Source organism: Nyctibius grandis, chromosome 31 (genome assembly GCF_013368605.1).
Source record: "Nyctibius grandis isolate bNycGra1 chromosome 31, bNycGra1.pri, whole genome shotgun sequence".
Lineage (NCBI taxonomy): Eukaryota > Metazoa > Chordata > Aves > Nyctibiiformes > Nyctibiidae > Nyctibius > Nyctibius grandis.
The window spans coordinates 407,385-423,948 of NC_090688.1; the positions used below are offsets into that span (position 1 = coordinate 407,385).

The window sequence follows — 16,564 nt, forward strand, 5'->3', positions numbered from 1 at the left end:
ATCTTTCAGCACAACAGCTGATGCGGCGTTTGAGCAGGCCGTGGTCCTCTGAGCGGCGTGCTGGTGCGGTCCCAAAGAGCTGCAGGGAATGACGGGGTGTCACGTCGCCCGTCACGCGCGGTGCCCACCCGTGTAGGTGACGGCCCCTCGGCTGAGGGGTGTGTAACCCAGGTGGGTGACGGGGGGGCGCTGCTCTGCGCCAGTGAGGGGTTCCCCTCCGCTCGCCTCCCGTCTTCCCGTTTGAGATGGGGTTGTGTGATGCAGCGCTCATGGAGGGAGCAGGATTTCAGACCTTTGCTGCAGTCCTGTGATTCTGTTCCTGATGTGAAACTTGGCGACTAGAGAGCACAGCTTAAAACAGAACAACAAGAAGTGCATCTTCCCGTGCTGCTCTGGCTTTGCAAACGCTGTCGGGCTGGGGGGTTGCGTTGCAGACAGTTCAAAATGCCACATTGACAAGACCTGTTTCACACCAGGGGATCCACAGTCTGCTGAGACCGGACAAGGAGATAACCTCAGCACTTCTGATGGAGAGCAATTTCATCTCCCCTGCGACCACCAAGGGGTTTTTGTTGGGTTTGTTGTTTTTTTGCTTCCCAGTGTCCGAAATATTTCCTGAAGTACAACTGAGTCACACGCCCTCCTAGCACTGTTGTCATCTGCAGAGCATCGTGCTCCTGTTATGCCCAATTTCTTGCTCAGGCTCCTTTTGAAACAAGCCCTGAAGCGTTGCCGCTTGCGTTTGAGGAGGTTGAGCAGTTACCCAAGTTAAACCTTCATAGTTCCTCCTTGTCCAAATGGGGCAGATGCTGAAGCAGCAGCATGTTGGGCTGGATCCTCTGGGGCTCTTCCTGCTCCCCAGCTTGAGTGTCAATACCCCACTTGAGTCAGAGGATTTGCACACTGGCAGCGGTTGTGTAATCCACCCGTTGCTTTCTAGTGGGGAAAAGTCATGGGCTTGGAAGAGCCTTTCTTCTTCACAGCCAAAACTCTCAAGCTCCGCTTAATGGTCTCTTGCAAAATTAAGCCATTTCTAAAGGATTGTGGGTTGCTTAAGGATCTGTGTTGTAGGAATGCTGCAGACAGGGGCAGGAAGCAGCAGAATTGTACCTGGAAACAGATGGCCTTAAATCTGTCACGTAGGTTTGCGTTCTTTACATGCGGGCTTCTGTCCTAATCTCTGGGCTCTGCATGCGGAGCTGGCTGGGGAGCTGCCTTGGCAGGGGCTGTTGTGCTGCCAGGGTGGGCTGGGGAGCTCTTCTTAAGCAGCTCTTGATCCTTGTTCATGGTGTCTCTTGAGTCACCTGGGCTGGAGCTTGTGGTCCCACGTGTGAGGCTCTCAGCAGGTCAGCAAACGCACCTTGGGGCTGGCGGCAGAGGAGCCTGTTCTCACTGTTGCCTAAAAATAAGGAGCCTCTTGCAAACCAGGGCTTGTGCTAGGAAATGGAAAGATGGCCTCATGTTGGAGGGGGATTTGGGCCTGTATTTCCAGCTCTGATTATGGATCTAAAAGCTCTAGGCGAAATCCTAATTTCTCACAGTTCACTGTAATGGAGTAATGGTGGCTTCTCCCCAGGGCAGTGGTAGAGATAAGTGATGCATTCATTTTTGTGGTATATTTGGACATCGGGTTCTATAAATAGATTCAATTATCAATACCGTTTGTCAAGTGCCTTGTGAGTGGCTGGAAAGCAGCTTCACAAGTGTCTCTCTGGGCTTCTGTATGTAACCGACTCTTCAGCGTAGCGTGGACCTATTACTTATGGTGCCGCAGGGATTTACAAGAGCTCTCTCTACTGAAGCCTCTAGGAAACATTATTGGTAGGAAAAACTGTGCATCTTTGTGCTTCTGAATATGAAATTATTTGGGTGACTCCTATAACTCCAGACTCCTGCACTAGTGAAACTGAAAACTGAGCAAAACCAGCTGCTTTTAAAGGCTTTCCAGCTTGTTTGAAAGAGCAAAGCAATAGGCTATTTTCTCGGTGTCTTTTTTTCTGATGTCCCTACTTTTACTGATGCTCTTCCCTTCTCTCCTCAGGTTTGGCACTGAAGAAGACAGCCATCACCGAGGTGAGATGTGTAAAGCTGGCCTTGAAAACCCCGTGCTGAGAAATGAGAACACAGAGCTCGAGAAAACACTTCTGCCTGACTTTGTTGAGCAAAGCTGGATTTCAAAAAACATTTAAGATTACTGAAAATTTGATGTCTGTTATTTGGGAGAAAGAAAATTAGTGGCAGGTCTCTGGAGGCCCTGCACTGGCCTCACCGCAGTCACAGAGGGGATGTGAAGGGACTATGCCCACAGCGTGGCCAATTTTAGCTGTGTGATCCATGATATCTGTAAGTAAGTGGCTGAGGGCTCCTCTTCCTCACCAGAACCTGCAGGCGATAAATGGAGAATCTGTAGATTGGGCATCTCCAGGGATCTGTGTTGAGTCTTACCCACTCCTGGGAACAAGTCAAGGAGGCTGTAATTTGTGAAGCCATAAAACAGGGGAACATCTCGAGGAACTGATCTTCTCTCACACATAATCCAGGTCTTAAGTTGCTGAATGACTGTTTCCTTCTGCAGCAAAACTCTTCACAGCTGGCAGCAGGGAATCTAGTAGGAGGACCAGTGCCTGAAAGCTGTTCCCTGAGGCCCACACTCTTGGTTTAGGGTGCCATGTTCAAATGATTTTTGTTTGATCTAACTTTCTGACATACCTCCTTACATTACTCACCTGGGATGATGAGCTTTTGTATGCATGGATAGCAAAATCTTCCTGTAAAACTGCCAGGAATGTGACACTTGATTCTTTTTGCCTTCCCAGAAATATGCATGATAGGAAGCTCAACTTCTATGAAAGTTGGTTGCTTTGTTCAATGCACAAATACCCCACTTTTTCTTGTCCTGGAAACACAGTCACAGGTAGAGCAAGGGACTGTGGAAGATACTTCTGTTACTGCATTTCATGTGATGACGATCTCTTAACCAATACCTGTGTCTGTTGATTGCTTTGAGAGGAGGATGACGAGCCACGTGGCGAGGCAGGGCGATACAGCTTGAGCTTGCGTGTAATAGGATCCAGCTTGCTGGTTAGAAGCTGCAAGGAAAGGATAAGCTGTACTGCTAATCACGACTGCTTGGAGAAGGAGTGCTCGGCAGCAAGCCTGGCTGTGCTGAATGTTTAAAACAGAATAGGAAATAAGGTTTTTGAAGGAGAAATCAGACTGCCCCTTAGGAGCAGAAGTATAAGCAGTTTGACCAGAAATAGCTGCAAGCTCTTGATTAAAAGCTAAAACACAAAGAACCTTTGTAGTCTGAACAAAATTATCCATTGTCTGCTGTAGACATCGGTTCTGAGAGATGGGTCTGTGCAGCACTTGAGAGAGACAGTGATATAATATTGTCACTTGGGAAATGACCTTGGATCTCTCTGCACGCTGCTTGAAGGAGCATCCAAAGCCTGGCTGTTCTGTGATGTACCAAACCCCCAACGGTCACTGGGGGCTCACTGGCGGTTTTAGCTGTCTGCTGGGCTCCGCAGCCCACTGGGGAGCAGGTGAAACATTGCTTCGTGGCAGAGTATTCTGTACTCTGGGGTTGCAAAGGGATCTGTATAGGACTTCACAAACCATGATTACGTTGGCTTGTTAAAGGGTGCAGCCACAATCTCCTCCCTCCTGGATCGTCAAAAAAAGGCCCAGGCCGACTCAGAGGTAGAAGAGGAGGAGAATGGGATAGCAGTAGGTTTGTTCTCACTCTGAAGTGCTGGCAGTCCTGTAGTGCTTCTCTAAACTCTTTGCAAAACTTCAGGAAGAGCCGTTAGTGCAGTTCACCCTGTGTGGGCTCGGCCTTTGAGTTGTAAACAAATGAGATCTCGCTTAAACGGATTATCTCCATGTGAACGCAGGGGTGGGGTTGTGTTGTCCCTGTTGTCTGTCTCTTATTTCTCCAGTGCAGCACGAGGTATCGATATGACACCTGAGGGCATGGGATTTTTAAGCATAAACTTCTCTCGCTGTTTGATTTAATACATTACTATTTTAAATCAATGAGAAACCACAGTCAAGCAACTGCTGCAGAATCTTGGCAGCTGGGAAACAAGCGGATCTTTCCTGAGCTCAGCGTCTTTGCTGAGGGCTCTGCCCAGGTGTCAGGTGGAGTGGTTGGGTATTCTTGAGACATCTTGTCTTGAGGGATGGATGTATAATGCAAACAGCCTAGTTTAAGGCTTGCTGGTGCCAATTACACCTGTTTGCACGCTGCAGGTTTTTCTCCAGTGCTGGAGCGCAATCCCTCTGTCCTTTACACCCACAGCAGTGTGGTTGTGCCCGTGCTGCTCTGCTTGTTTTTGTCGGCCAGGTCAGCTTCTGTCCTCACTTGAGCCGTGTTCTTTCATTGCAGGGACCATCGCTACCAGGACAGCCTGGCCAAGGAAAGAAGATAGGGCATCGAGGCGTGGATGCTTCTGGTGAAACCACCTACAAAAAGGTTTGGTTTTGTGGAGTGGGGACTGGCAGCGATGTGTAGGTGGCAGTCTGAGAAGTTGGGGCCCCAGGTTAGCGGTAGCACAGCAGAGCTTTCCTGGTTCCGTTTGTTAATAGCTGCCAATCTGATTCAGATTTTATGCAGCACCCTTACACTGCATAATCTTGCAAACCTTCTGGAAGCCTTAATCCATCTCTTCAGCAGCTGGTTGGTCTTGTTTAGCAGGATGTAGTGGCCAAGACGACCCCATAGAAGTCATAGACACGACTGTGTTGTAATATAGGGGATGTTATCGGGATAATCTGCTGCGAAATACTCGCTGACTGCTCTTTTCTTTCTGCCAGACCACCTCATCCACTCTGAAGGGGGCCATCCAGCTGGGGATTGGATATACTGTCGGCAATCTGAGCTCCAAGCCAGAGAGAGATGTCCTGATGCAGGACTTCTACGTGGTGGAAAGCATTTTTTTCCCAAGGTAAAGGGGACAGGGGAAACAAAACAAATGGATGAGTTATTTCTTTTCCTCTCACTAGTTTTTCAAGAGAGCTTCCATCTGTCTTTAGATCAGAGTTGGATGCTCTAAATGTTTTAAATATGCATCCATTACATACAAACATAACAGCGGGAAGTGTTAGATTCTGCAGTACACTGGCTTGCAAGGAGGTCCAGTGTAAGATGCAGTACTATACACTGAGTTTGTTAGCCTTCCTACGTGCTTTTCTTTCTACCTGTCCGTCCAGAATTTCTTCCATGGAATTATACCATGTTTGAGATGGAAGAAACTCATTCAGGGAGCTCTTTAACTCTGTGAATAAACAAAGCTCATAAAAGCTATATTCTCTGTGTAAATATATTCTGCTTGGCAAGTGGTTGTTCCTTTCACTCTTTGGAAATAGATTTTGACAGATAATTTAAAACCTATTTTCCTGTTGTCCTGCGACAGAAAAAAGATATTTTTTGTTGTTGTTCTTAAGATGTCTTTTTGCAAGGCTCAATTCATCTTAAATATACAGTAGCCTTGATGTGACTGTACATACCTGGTGAATGGTAACACAGAGGCCCTGCTCATGTGATGTCTGTTCTGTGCAGCGAAGGCAGTAATCTCACCCCGGCTCACCATTACGCTGACTTCAGGTTCAAGACTTATGCACCAGTGGCTTTTCGGTACTTCCGAGAACTCTTTGGGATTCGTCCAGATGATTATTTGGTATGGATATATTTTTGTATTTGTCTCTCGTCCCTTATTTGAGATGGTCTAGAGTAACACAAGAAACTTGCCCCTAAATCAAGGCTGTCAGCAATTCTTGCCTAAAAGGGACAGAAAAGAGTTGAGGAATTGTTCTGATCCCAGCAAGGAGTGGGAACAAGCTGTGGATTTTAGAACTGTGTTCAGTTTTGGAGGAGATCCAGTGACAGTCCCAGCAAGACCAGCACCACTCAGCCCAAGTCTTCGTTTGCTAAGAGGTAGCTGCCAGCTCACACTGGAGGGAGGGGAAGTGATCCGCATCCAGCGTGCGCTGTGTGATGAGGTTCCCACTCTGTTGCTTGTGGTGACAATAACTTACTGTGTTTATAAGCAAAAAGGAGTTGTGTTCTGCTGGGTGCAACCCTGTAATGTCCCCCGGGGCTCTGAGGACAAAGATGGGAATTTTTCCTTGTGTACTCACTCAAGAGCTATGTGAGTGTAGTTATTTTAATCATCTTACAAAGTCAGAATAAAATACAGCTTGTTCTTGTGCTCAGAAAGCTCCTCAGAGCTGGAAAGGCTGTTCTTAAAATACGTAGTAGTATGAGTTGTCAGGGCTTGGAGTACACTGGGGTTGAATTTGGTCCCTTGCACGTGTGTGATGTCCTGCTCTTTAGAGAAGGACATTTGTTGAACCGGGGAAGGGAACACATCCGAATGAGCACACACCTTCCCCCTTTTTTATTAGCCCTTTTTTTCTGACTTCGTCTGTAGATAGGGGAAATCGTAGCTGAACACCTACAAGTAGAAACAAATCTGTGCCATTGCACGGTTTGACAGGAACAGTGGTCCCCATCTGTGCCATCCAAGATAACGCTGGCTGATTTGATGAGTGGCTCAAAACTTGGGTGAGGCAAAGCGCCTGCCTCAGTTGCAAAGGTCACTGCTCTGATTTGTTGCTTCTGCTTCCCCTGATTCTCTCTTGCCTGCCACAGCAGCAAATGCCTTTAATTATGCATGAGATAATTAACTTGATAAAGTCTTGGATCATTAATCTGTGCAGTGCTGAAAGCAGTTTTCAGTACATAATGATGAGCATTTAATTTATTGCTCCCATTATGTCCCTTACATACCCTACCTCCCTCTCCCCATCTTACCTCTTGCTGGGGCAGCTCTGGCGTGGTGCTGCCCTGAACCCACTCGACCTACGCAGTTACCTTGGGGTCGGTACTTAGCTGCAAAGTGCACATGTGTGCTTGCCCTTTCTTCATCTTTCCCTGCTGCTCGGCACGTCCTCATTTGAGGACCCGCTGTTTGCATACTGATGTCTGGAAACGTCCTCCCAGTTCAGTTCCCAGTGCAGCACCCCTTGCTGTGCTTACACAGCGCCGATCCCTCTCTTCTTGTTTGAGCACCTGCTCTAATACTTTTCATGTGTTTCTAGCAGGATTGAGGGGGTGAGATGTGTAAAAGTCCTCTGTAACAGGGGAGCACAAGGCCAGAGGAGGCTGCTGAGAACAGCCAGTGCATTGTGTTCCCTCCAGCACGGTGAGGGGTGGTACCCTGAGCAGGCTGTTATGTCTCTTAAAATCACATCTTTCCGTCTGCGCTTGCGGTAATGTGCTGAAAGAAGCCTAAACGCGATACACGCACAATGGGAAAAGATAAGATGTCATTATGAAGCCTGGGTGTTACTGAAAGCAGATTATTAGCTTGATTCTGAGCAGCTGGGATGCTCTGAACTGTAATTTCAGTCTGTAATTGTAAATTGTCCATCAGCTTTGCTGCTTAGACCTAACCTGTAACGAAAATAGTTCTCACTTAAGCTTTGCTGCCCCTTAATCTAACGGGGAGACAGCGTGCTGGGGAAGGCCCTCAAGGGCATGGAATTCAGTGTGCAATGAGGGGGGACTAAAAACATAATCTTTTTTTCTTTTCCTCCCTAGTATTCATTATGTAATGAGCCTCTGATAGAGCTGTCAAACCCTGGTGCCAGCGGCTCCCTCTTCTATGTCACCAGCGACGATGAATTCATCATAAAAACTGTGATGCACAAGGAAGCTGAATTTCTACAGAAGCTCCTTCCTGGCTACTACATGGTGTGTATCACCCAGCACCTTGGACCCAACTTGGGTTTGTCGTGACAGCTTTTCTGTCCAAAGCATCGTACAGGGCATGTCCTCCAGCTGGGTTTCCTGTGGCCTACCCGCCCTGTGCCAGGGACAACGTTAACTGTCACGAAGCCAGTCCCAGAAGCACAAATCCTGCCAGTTATTTGCAAACTGCGTGGGTAAACTTGAGGCAGATAATTGTGCCATAGCTTGTAGGCATGTTCTGGCCTGAAAATGGCTTCCCAGATGTGTGTTTCTGGGTTTTGCAGCACTAGTTCGTTCTTCTTCACTTGGCACCATGCATCTGCCTCAGCCTGGCTTTGAGGATGGCTGTTGATTGCAATAACACAACTGCCTTGGTTTTGTGGGGAAACCACTGCTGTCCCGGGGTATCTGCTGTTTAACAGAGTTACTCTGAGGGCAGTTGCTGGTTGTTCTGGCTGCAATACGAAGCTAAAGACTCCTTTGATATCAGCCAGCTTTGCACATCCAGTCTGCTGCAGGTAGTTGTTGCCTAAATCTCAGGGCTAGCGAGGCAATATATTGAGACCCAGAGGACTTGCATGTGGTGACAAGTAGTAAATCAGAACCAAACTGGTGCTTTGGTGTGTAATCCAGGAGCTGGCTCCCTCCATAACTGTGGTGAAGGGTGCAGCTCTATAGGTGAGGGCACTGAAGTTCAGTTAGAGCCACCCAGGGATTTGTCTGCCATGGAGAAGGTGATGGCAAGCACTGCACTGTTAACGCTGCCCCATCTGTGTGCATGTTGCAGTGGGTTTGATTTATGTGATCATACACTGTTTTTATGAAAACACTTGACTCGCTCGATATTTACTGGAGAAAATCTGCCAAAGTGGGACAGGGTCTTGGACATCTGTAGATATACAAACTGACAGCCAGTCACTTGCTTTTGCAAGGGACAGTCACAGAATCACAGAATCAACCAGGTTGGAAGAGCCCTCTGGGATCATCGAGTCCAGCCGTTGCCCTGACACCACCATGGCAACTAGACCAGGGCACTAAGTGCCATGTCCAGGCTTTTCTTAAACACCTCCAGAGATGGTGACTCCACCACCTCCCTGGGCAGCCCCTTCCAATGTCTAATGACCCTTTCTGAAAAGAAATACTTCCTAATGTCTAACCTGAACCTCCCCTGGCGAAGCTTGAGGCTGTGTCCTCTTGTCCTATCACTAGTTGCCTGGGAGAAGAGGCCGACTCCCACTGCGCTACAACCTCCCTTCAGGTAGTTGTAGACTGCACTAAGGTCACCTCTGAACCTCCTCTTCTCCAGGCTAAACACCCCCAGCTCCCTCAGCTGTTCCTCGTAGGTCAGACCCTCCAGACCCTTCCCCAGCTTGGTCGCCCTCCTCTGCACTCGCTCCAACACCTCAACATCTCTCTTGAAGTGCGGGGCCCAGAACTGGACACAGGATTCAAGGTGCGGCCTCACCAGTGCCGAGTACAGAGGGACAGTCAAGTTCCTGGCCAGGATGAGCTTTCTTGGAAAGCGTTGCCTGTTGCGTAATGCATGTAGTAAATCAGGTGGAGGGTTTTGAATTGGAATGGAGTTACACTGTTGTCCTGAATTCTGCAGTTGTCCTGGCTGGCAATCAGCGTAACGAATTAAACTGAAGTTACCTGTGTGGTGCGGAGTTGTGTGCTACTTGTTGAGCAATTCCAGTGGGGGTGGGTTACTGCTGTTCTTGGGAAACCCATCCAGTGTAAAAGGAGTCAGTGGAAAGGCAGTAGAATGGTTTCATCCTGAGTTGCTTTAAAGCTGGGCAGGTGCCGTTTGCAGTCGGTCGTGCCTGTCTCTGTAACTTTTAGCTTGCGCCACGTTGAGCTGCGTGCTCGCGGAGAGGGCTCGCCCGTGTGCCCGGTTAGGTGAGGTGAGGAGAGGCACGAAATTTTAATACAGTTGTGCTTCTGCCGCCTGTCAGAGAATCTGTCAGGTCTGTCCTTTCTTTCATAGTGTGCAGGGATGTTCTGTTTCCTTCACAAATTTTCCTAAAGCTGAACAAGCAAATCATGCCTGTCATGTCATTCCTAATAATACCGCTGCCTAAAAAAAGGACATGATAGCAGAGCAGGATATCCGTGTTCTCTGGCCAACTGTGTTTTATAAAACAACTCTGCAAAAGGAGGAAAAAATTGATGTTTTGTTTAAAAAAATACCATGTCCCTGGTTTATTCTGGGCCAGAGAAGGGTTCTTGATTTCTGACACTTCTGAAGAGATGAAGATAGCTGCTATTTTTAAACTTGAAGTTCCCACTTATTGTGTTTATTCTCTTCCAGTTTGGTTTCCCTTTTTTAGCTGCTGTTGATGGGGAAAGCAGGGAATTTCTGGACTCAGTTGTTTGTCCAGTGAGTGCTGTACATCTCCTTCCCTGTATTCAAGGCATAGTGGTATTTTCAGGTCCTAAAGCCACTGAAATGCAAGAGTTTGTCAAACGTGTACCGTAAGCTCTCGTGTAAAGTTCAGAAAATCTCTAGGTGAAGAAACCCTAGTCTGACTGCTCCAAGATCTGCTAACGTGCTTGGTGTTGAACACAGCAGGAGTCTTCTGCTGAAATAACCTTTCCCCATGCTTTTTTTTCCCCACCCTGCTGCAGAATCTGAACCAGAACCCACGGACGCTGCTGCCGAAGTTTTATGGACTGTACTGTGTGCAGTCAGGGGGCAAAAATATCCGCGTGGTCGTGATGAACAACATTCTGCCTCGTGTGGTGAAAATGCACCTGAAATTTGACCTGAAAGGCTCGACCTACAAACGCCGGGCATCCAAGAAGGAAAAAGAAAAGTCCAGCCCTACGTACAAGGATCTAGACTTCATACAAGACATGCCCGAGGGCCTGATGTTGGATGCAGACACCTTCAGTGCATTGGTGAAAACGTTGCAACGAGACTGTCTGGTAAGGAGGGGGACAGCTTGAGGAGCAGGTTAATGAAGTTCTGTGGCTCTTGAGCATGAGGAAGAGCAAATGATCAATAACCTTGCTATTCTGCTAACCCCAAAGCAGGATAAATCCCTTCTACTGCGCTTTTCCCTGAAAACAAAGCAGTGGAGTTGGATCTCATGACAGCCTCTGAGGACTAAGGCTGCATTCCTCTGCCTGGTCCATCAAATCGTGGCAGCCTGCTCCACTTGTAGCTGGGCTGTTGGGACTAAATACACTTTTCCTATACAGTGTGCAGCAGATACGTGGTAGAACATGTTATTAGCAAGCCTTCAGCCCTTTGGGTTGATTGTGAGATGGCCAAACTCTACGTGATCAAGTCCAGAGATGACTGTTGGTTCAGAAACGTTGAAGCTCTGGTGAAGGAGTTGTTAGTGGGAATGTGGATGGTCTGTTCCATGCTTTGGGACCTGTGTTGTATTTGAGCTGCTGGCCTGATATTTTGTCTTTGTTCTTAAACTCAATACTAACCTGTAGGTGTTGGAAAGTTTTAAAATCATGGACTACAGCCTCCTGCTTGGGGTTCATAACATAGACCAGCAAGAACGGGAGCGACAGTCTGAGGGAGCCCACAGCACGTCGGATGAGAAGCGTCCTGTGGGGCAGAAGGCACTTTACTCCACGGCCATGGAGTCCATCCAGGGTGGGGCTGCCCGGGGGGAGTCCATAGACACAGATGACACGTAGGTGAAAACCTGGTTCTCTTGCGCTGCTGGGAGGGGCGGAGGTGGAAGCTGGAGCAGTAGATCCCTGATGAGGCCCATATGAACTGTTCGAGTGAGCATCTCTGCTGGGGGTTATGGTACTGCTGCCAGTAAAGCAGTGTGATGTGAAAGGGGGAAGCTGGGGGGGGAAATATTTCTGTAGGACTCCAGCCTCACAGCAATCTCTCTTCTTAGGTCAGTCTGTAGGTTGTCAGCTCCTGTAACAGCCTCTAAACCACCCACCCATGCTCTGGAGAGGAGAAACTGGCTCAGTTCTAGCTCAGCATCCAAATACTGGAGTGGAAGTAGGGGTCAGCCTGTCCCTAGGAGCCTGGAGTTTGTTCTCCATCACTACATCTTTGGAATCCCTGGCAGTACCCTGAGGCCATCCCAGTGCAGTTAGCAAACAGCAATGTAGCCAAGTGCCGGAGTAACTGGTGGAGCTCTGGGTTGCAGGGGTTTGCCCAAAACCTGTCCTGTGCTGTGCCCAGTCTATGGCTCTTGTCACTGTCTCTCTGGCTCTGTGGACCAAGCTTGCCAACAAATGGTGGAGTTTGCTGTTTGTTGCTGTCTGAAACCAGCTGCTCTGGTTTTGATGGAGGATGAGTCATGGTGGAGCCAGGATAATATTGTGGTGTTTCCATTCTTTCAAGTAGCATCATTAATTGCTGGCCTGCCTGACACCTGCATGCTTTTGTCATGTACTGGTGCTTGTGGCTGCTGCACCTTTGGCAGGACTGATACTGGTGTGGATGGGGCTGGAAGTACCCTCGTCCTTAAAGGCTTGCTGCCCTAGAGGGCAGACAGCTCACGCTGACCTGATAAATGATCTGATCCTCAGAATAAAATGTCCTGAAGTGAAGAAAAAACAATGTGGTGCTTTCTGGCCCAGGCAGAGCTGTTGCCACATGACACGGGTCCTGTCCTGACAGTTGGTGTTTGGCGATGCAGGCAGGCAGGAACCCCGGGGAAACCTTGTGTGAGATGGCCTGGGTCGGTAGGTGACTTCCCATGGTTGCACACAAAGAGACTTTGCAGGTTTTTTGAAGTGACTTTGCAGGTTTTGCGTTGTGTCTGACCACCACATCAGAGCCCTGCTGCTGTCCACCCTTCTGCAGGTCTTGGGGGGTATTACAGCTGCTCTTCTTGAGGCTGCACTCGCTGAGGTTTTGTTTTACCTGCAGGATGGGAGGAATCCCAGCAGTGAATGGCAAAGGAGAGCGTCTCCTGCTACATGTAGGAATAATAGATATCCTTCAGTCATACAGGTAGGTAACTTTGCAGATATCTGTACTTCAAGTGTGTTAACATCTATTTTAATACTGAATGAAAGCAGGAAGATTTTCCTCTCCTGAAGAGTTTGAGGATGAGTAGGCAGGCTGCCTAAAGCTGTCTGTCACTGCGTGTTGGGGGCTGTGGATTTTTATCCTGTCCTTAGAACAGCTGGTGACACAGAGCCATTTTTCTGTGAGTGGCTCATGAAGAAGTTTCCCATCTCTGTGCCTAGGATGGGTAGCGTATCTCCAGGGATGGAAGGTGGCTTTCTGCCCCTCTTCCAGCCCAGCCCCTCCTTCCCCGTAGGGGTCCCAGGCAGTCCTGACCTGACTGCAGAGGTGCCAGTGTGCGCAGCCGACCTCTCCTGGCTGGAGGAAAGCTGCACTCTGGATGGAGGAGGAATTGTTAGCAGCTCAGTGATCTCTCCTGTGCAGGGTATGAAAGGTGGCTTAGATACAGAGCACATGCCTGAATCTGTCTCTTTCTTTTTCTTTCCACTTCTCCCCTGGAATTAGGTTCATCAAGAAGCTAGAACATACCTGGAAGGCCCTTGTCCATGATGGGGTGAGTGCCTGTACAGAAGCAGGAATTGTCCAGGCCTCGGCAGGATTACCTGCCTTGGCTTCATTTGTGCTGGTTGGTGCCGATTACTTTGCTATTTATAGTGCCTGAACTGGCACAGTTGAAGCCGATGAAAGGAATAGTTCTTGCCTCTTCTGCCTCCACAGCGGTGTAGTGCCACTTATTCCCAATCAGATTTTCTTGCTCGCTGCACCTCCTTGCATGTTTAGCTGTCATGCTCCCAGCTTTCCTCCTCTGCTCCCATCTGTCGTTTTCCTCCTCCCCACCATACCAGGAGCTGTACGCACAAGGCGCGTGCGTTCGTGTACGTGTCGAGGAGCCCTGCGTTTGCTCTCGTTGGTGACTGACCGTTTCCCCTTCAGTAAGCTGTCTGGTAATAAATCCCTTTCAGTGTTTCCCTGCTGTCTTGTCTCCTGCAGCAGACAGGTGTGTGTTTACAAAAGAGCAACCTTGGGTGTGGAAACTATTTTCCAGCGTTGCGTATCTTAGCTTCCCTTAAATAATAAGGCAAAAGAAACGTGGAGATGCCGAGTCACGGTAGCACAGTCGAACATCAGAAGCAGATACAGCTTCAGTTTTTCCTATTTTAAGCAAAAGGTGTGTAAACATTTGAAATGTGTGGAGACCCTTGGCTGAATTTTGGTGTCTGTGTGGTATGCAAAGGTACCCAGGTGTGCTTTGAATGTCAGCCAGCACAGCCAGAAGAAATTTCTTTTATGTAATCAGGCCAATGTTTGAAAAATCCAGGAAGTCTACAGAGGAGTAAAATCACCAAAATCCGTTATAAAATTACAGCAAGAATATAATCAAATGCAATCAAATCAAAGGCAATGCTTCAGGCTTATTTATAGCATTAATCGGATCATTTCAGTTAAGCCTTTCCATTTTAAGGCTCTGTCAGTGCTAAATGTTGGAATAAAAAAGACTGCATTCATTGTTATAGAATTTTGGCCTTGAGGGATAATTTTAAAATTAAACAATTGCTTCTTGCCTTTGTAGGACACGGTGTCAGTACACAGACCTAGCTTTTATGCAGAGAGATTCTTCAAATTCATGACCAACACGGTGTTTCGAAAAAATTCCTGTAAGTACCTAGTCCAAGAGCTGTTGCCCTTGTGATGTGGGAGAGGCAGAGCCTTATCTCCATCTCGCTGCTTCAGTCCACGTGGAGAGTTTCTGGGCTGGAGTCTGGGCAGGCTTTTCCACTGTAATACAGAGCAAAGCTGGGGAACTGCAAAGCCCTCTGGTTGTCATGGCTTGCTTTGAGCTCAGGCTCCCACCCAGGAGCTCTCCCTGCAGCCTGACTCAGGCTCAGCCCTTTGGAGATGGCACTTGCAGAGCACGTGTGTGTGTGTGTGTGTGTCAGAGGACAGAGGCCCCTCCCTATGGAGGGAAAAGTGCCTTTGGTGCGATGGTAGTTGGTGGTGGTAATTTCATCTTCTCTTTCACTCTTGTCATCCAGCTCTGAAGTCCTCTCCCTCAAAGAAAGGGCGCAGTGCCTTGCTAGCTGTCAAGACGGTTGGTCCCATAGCTGCATTTTCAGCCAGTCAGCTTCCCTCTGAAAAGGATGAAACACAGTATGATCTTCGTGCGGCCCGGAGTTACCCCACACTTGACGATGAAGGTAACGGTCTCATTTGGTGGCTGATGGCTGTGCGATTACCCTCTCTTTCCTAGCAGTTCCTTAGGATCCTCCCCTGTTCTCATCAAGTTCCCCACTGTGCACTAACCACATGTCTTCCTTGATGGAGAGCTCTTCATTGCATGGCTTGCTGTGCTTTGCAGGTGCTAAACTTAACCAGGACGGGGGAGAAGGTAAGAATACATTGTTCTGTCACAGCACTAGCAGTTGGTTGATTGGGGAAGCGATGCCTCTGCATTAGAGAAGACCAAATCCCTTCTTTGCAGCACTGTATAGTTCTGCAGTAAAAACAGTTGCTTGCGTCACTGCTGCAAGGCAGCCACTGCCAACTGGCACCAGCAGTCACAGCCCAAATGCAATCTGGAAGTTGAATTTTCCACCCTTAAAAAAGGCAGGGGGCACTGAGAACTGCAGGACTCTTAATGACAGTGTTTGGAGAGTTACAAGGAGCAAGCTCTTGCTGCTGAAAAAAGGACGAATGGCCTGGTTCTGTGCTGCCTTCATCACTTCCATCTGGGCTGGATTTACAGAGGAGTGGTGAAGGACAGGCTCCTTGAGTGCACAGGTGTTAGATTTCTACCCGTGTAAAGCAGTGAGCACTCGATTCATCTCGTAATTCACTTGGATGTTTATCTCTGGCGATCCAAGCCTTTAATCCAGCTTTGATTACCAGTGGGATGTCTTCACTGGCATTACGTTTCCCGTAGCGTGGAGATGGTGCTTACTGGCTCTCTCTAGAGGGTGCCTTGGGAGAAGCTGTTGTGCTCATGAACCCAGCTGAACTTCTTGCCTGTGTGTGGTTTTAAGTGATCCCAGTGAGGGTGTGCAGGTTGATTGTGGAACAGCCACACGCAGGGCTGCTGTAGGTCAGGTGTTGGTGTTTGACCTACTCTTCTTTTTCTTCCTGCATCTCTCCTGCCCTCCGCTCTGGGCCAGCAGGCAGGCCAGACCTGCTACCCTGCACACCTCCTTCCTTTGAAGAAGCTACCACGGCCTCCATAGCCACGACACTATCCTCAACATCTCTCTCTGTTCCTGAGCGATCCCCTTCGGAGACCTCTGAGCAGCCCAGGTACAGGTGAGGACAGCACTCGTCTCCTGCTCCCACTGGAGTCAAGTGGCTGCCGTTCCTCTTCATGCTGCAGATCTCGGCAGGCTGCCCTATGCTCTGGAATGCTAATGACCGATTTTAATTAAATCTCTCCTGGGAGCAAGCAGACACAGCTTTGATGGGATTAATTATTGCTGGGAGAAGTGTCAACTATTAAGTAGAACATCTCCCTCATGGGGTGGGGAGTTAGATTTGGGGGCAGCACAGGATTTCTGTCTTAAATTGCTCCTCAAACTCTGCTGTTGTGGTTTCTTTCTGCAGGAGGCGCACACACTCCTCGGGGCAGGATGGCAGGTGAGAAAAGTGCTCGTCTCTTCTTGTGCTGCTGCACAGAAACCTCATGTTTGTCCCTGTGCAAAAGTGTCTTGGAGGGCTGAATGTGAATCTCAGTAGCCCCAAGATTTTGATGTGGTCCTCTGCAGGATGATGAGGCAATCAGATGATCCCCATTTCTTACACAGAATTTTCCTTACAAGCAGATCTCTCAGTGCTTTGCAAGGAATCTTAAATATTACCCC

The 16,564-nt window shown here is 48.4% G+C and overlaps 1 protein-coding gene across 5 annotated transcripts in view; it reads left to right on the forward strand.

Moving 5' to 3' along the window:
• Positions 1–16,564, forward strand: part of PIP5K1C (phosphatidylinositol-4-phosphate 5-kinase type 1 gamma) — a 51,004-nt gene that overhangs the window by 24,535 nt on the left and 9,905 nt on the right. For 4 of the 5 annotated variants that reach the window (XM_068420976.1, XM_068420980.1, XM_068420979.1 and 1 more), the window contains exons 2-14: positions 2,042–2,073; positions 4,394–4,480; positions 4,822–4,952; positions 5,567–5,684; positions 7,610–7,762; positions 10,388–10,687; positions 11,210–11,415; positions 12,621–12,704; positions 13,227–13,275; positions 14,293–14,377; positions 14,756–14,917; positions 15,875–16,013; positions 16,308–16,340. In XM_068420976.1, the coding sequence (XP_068277077.1) occupies positions 2,042–2,073; positions 4,394–4,480; positions 4,822–4,952; positions 5,567–5,684; positions 7,610–7,762; positions 10,388–10,687; positions 11,210–11,415; positions 12,621–12,704; positions 13,227–13,275; positions 14,293–14,377; positions 14,756–14,917; positions 15,875–16,013; positions 16,308–16,340 (1,579 nt within the window). The remainder of the gene's footprint in view (positions 1–2,041; positions 2,074–4,393; positions 4,481–4,821; positions 4,953–5,566; positions 5,685–7,609; positions 7,763–10,387; positions 10,688–11,209; positions 11,416–12,620; positions 12,705–13,226; positions 13,276–14,292; positions 14,378–14,755; positions 14,918–15,874; positions 16,014–16,307; positions 16,341–16,564) is intronic. The other variant, XM_068420978.1, reaches the window with a different exon arrangement.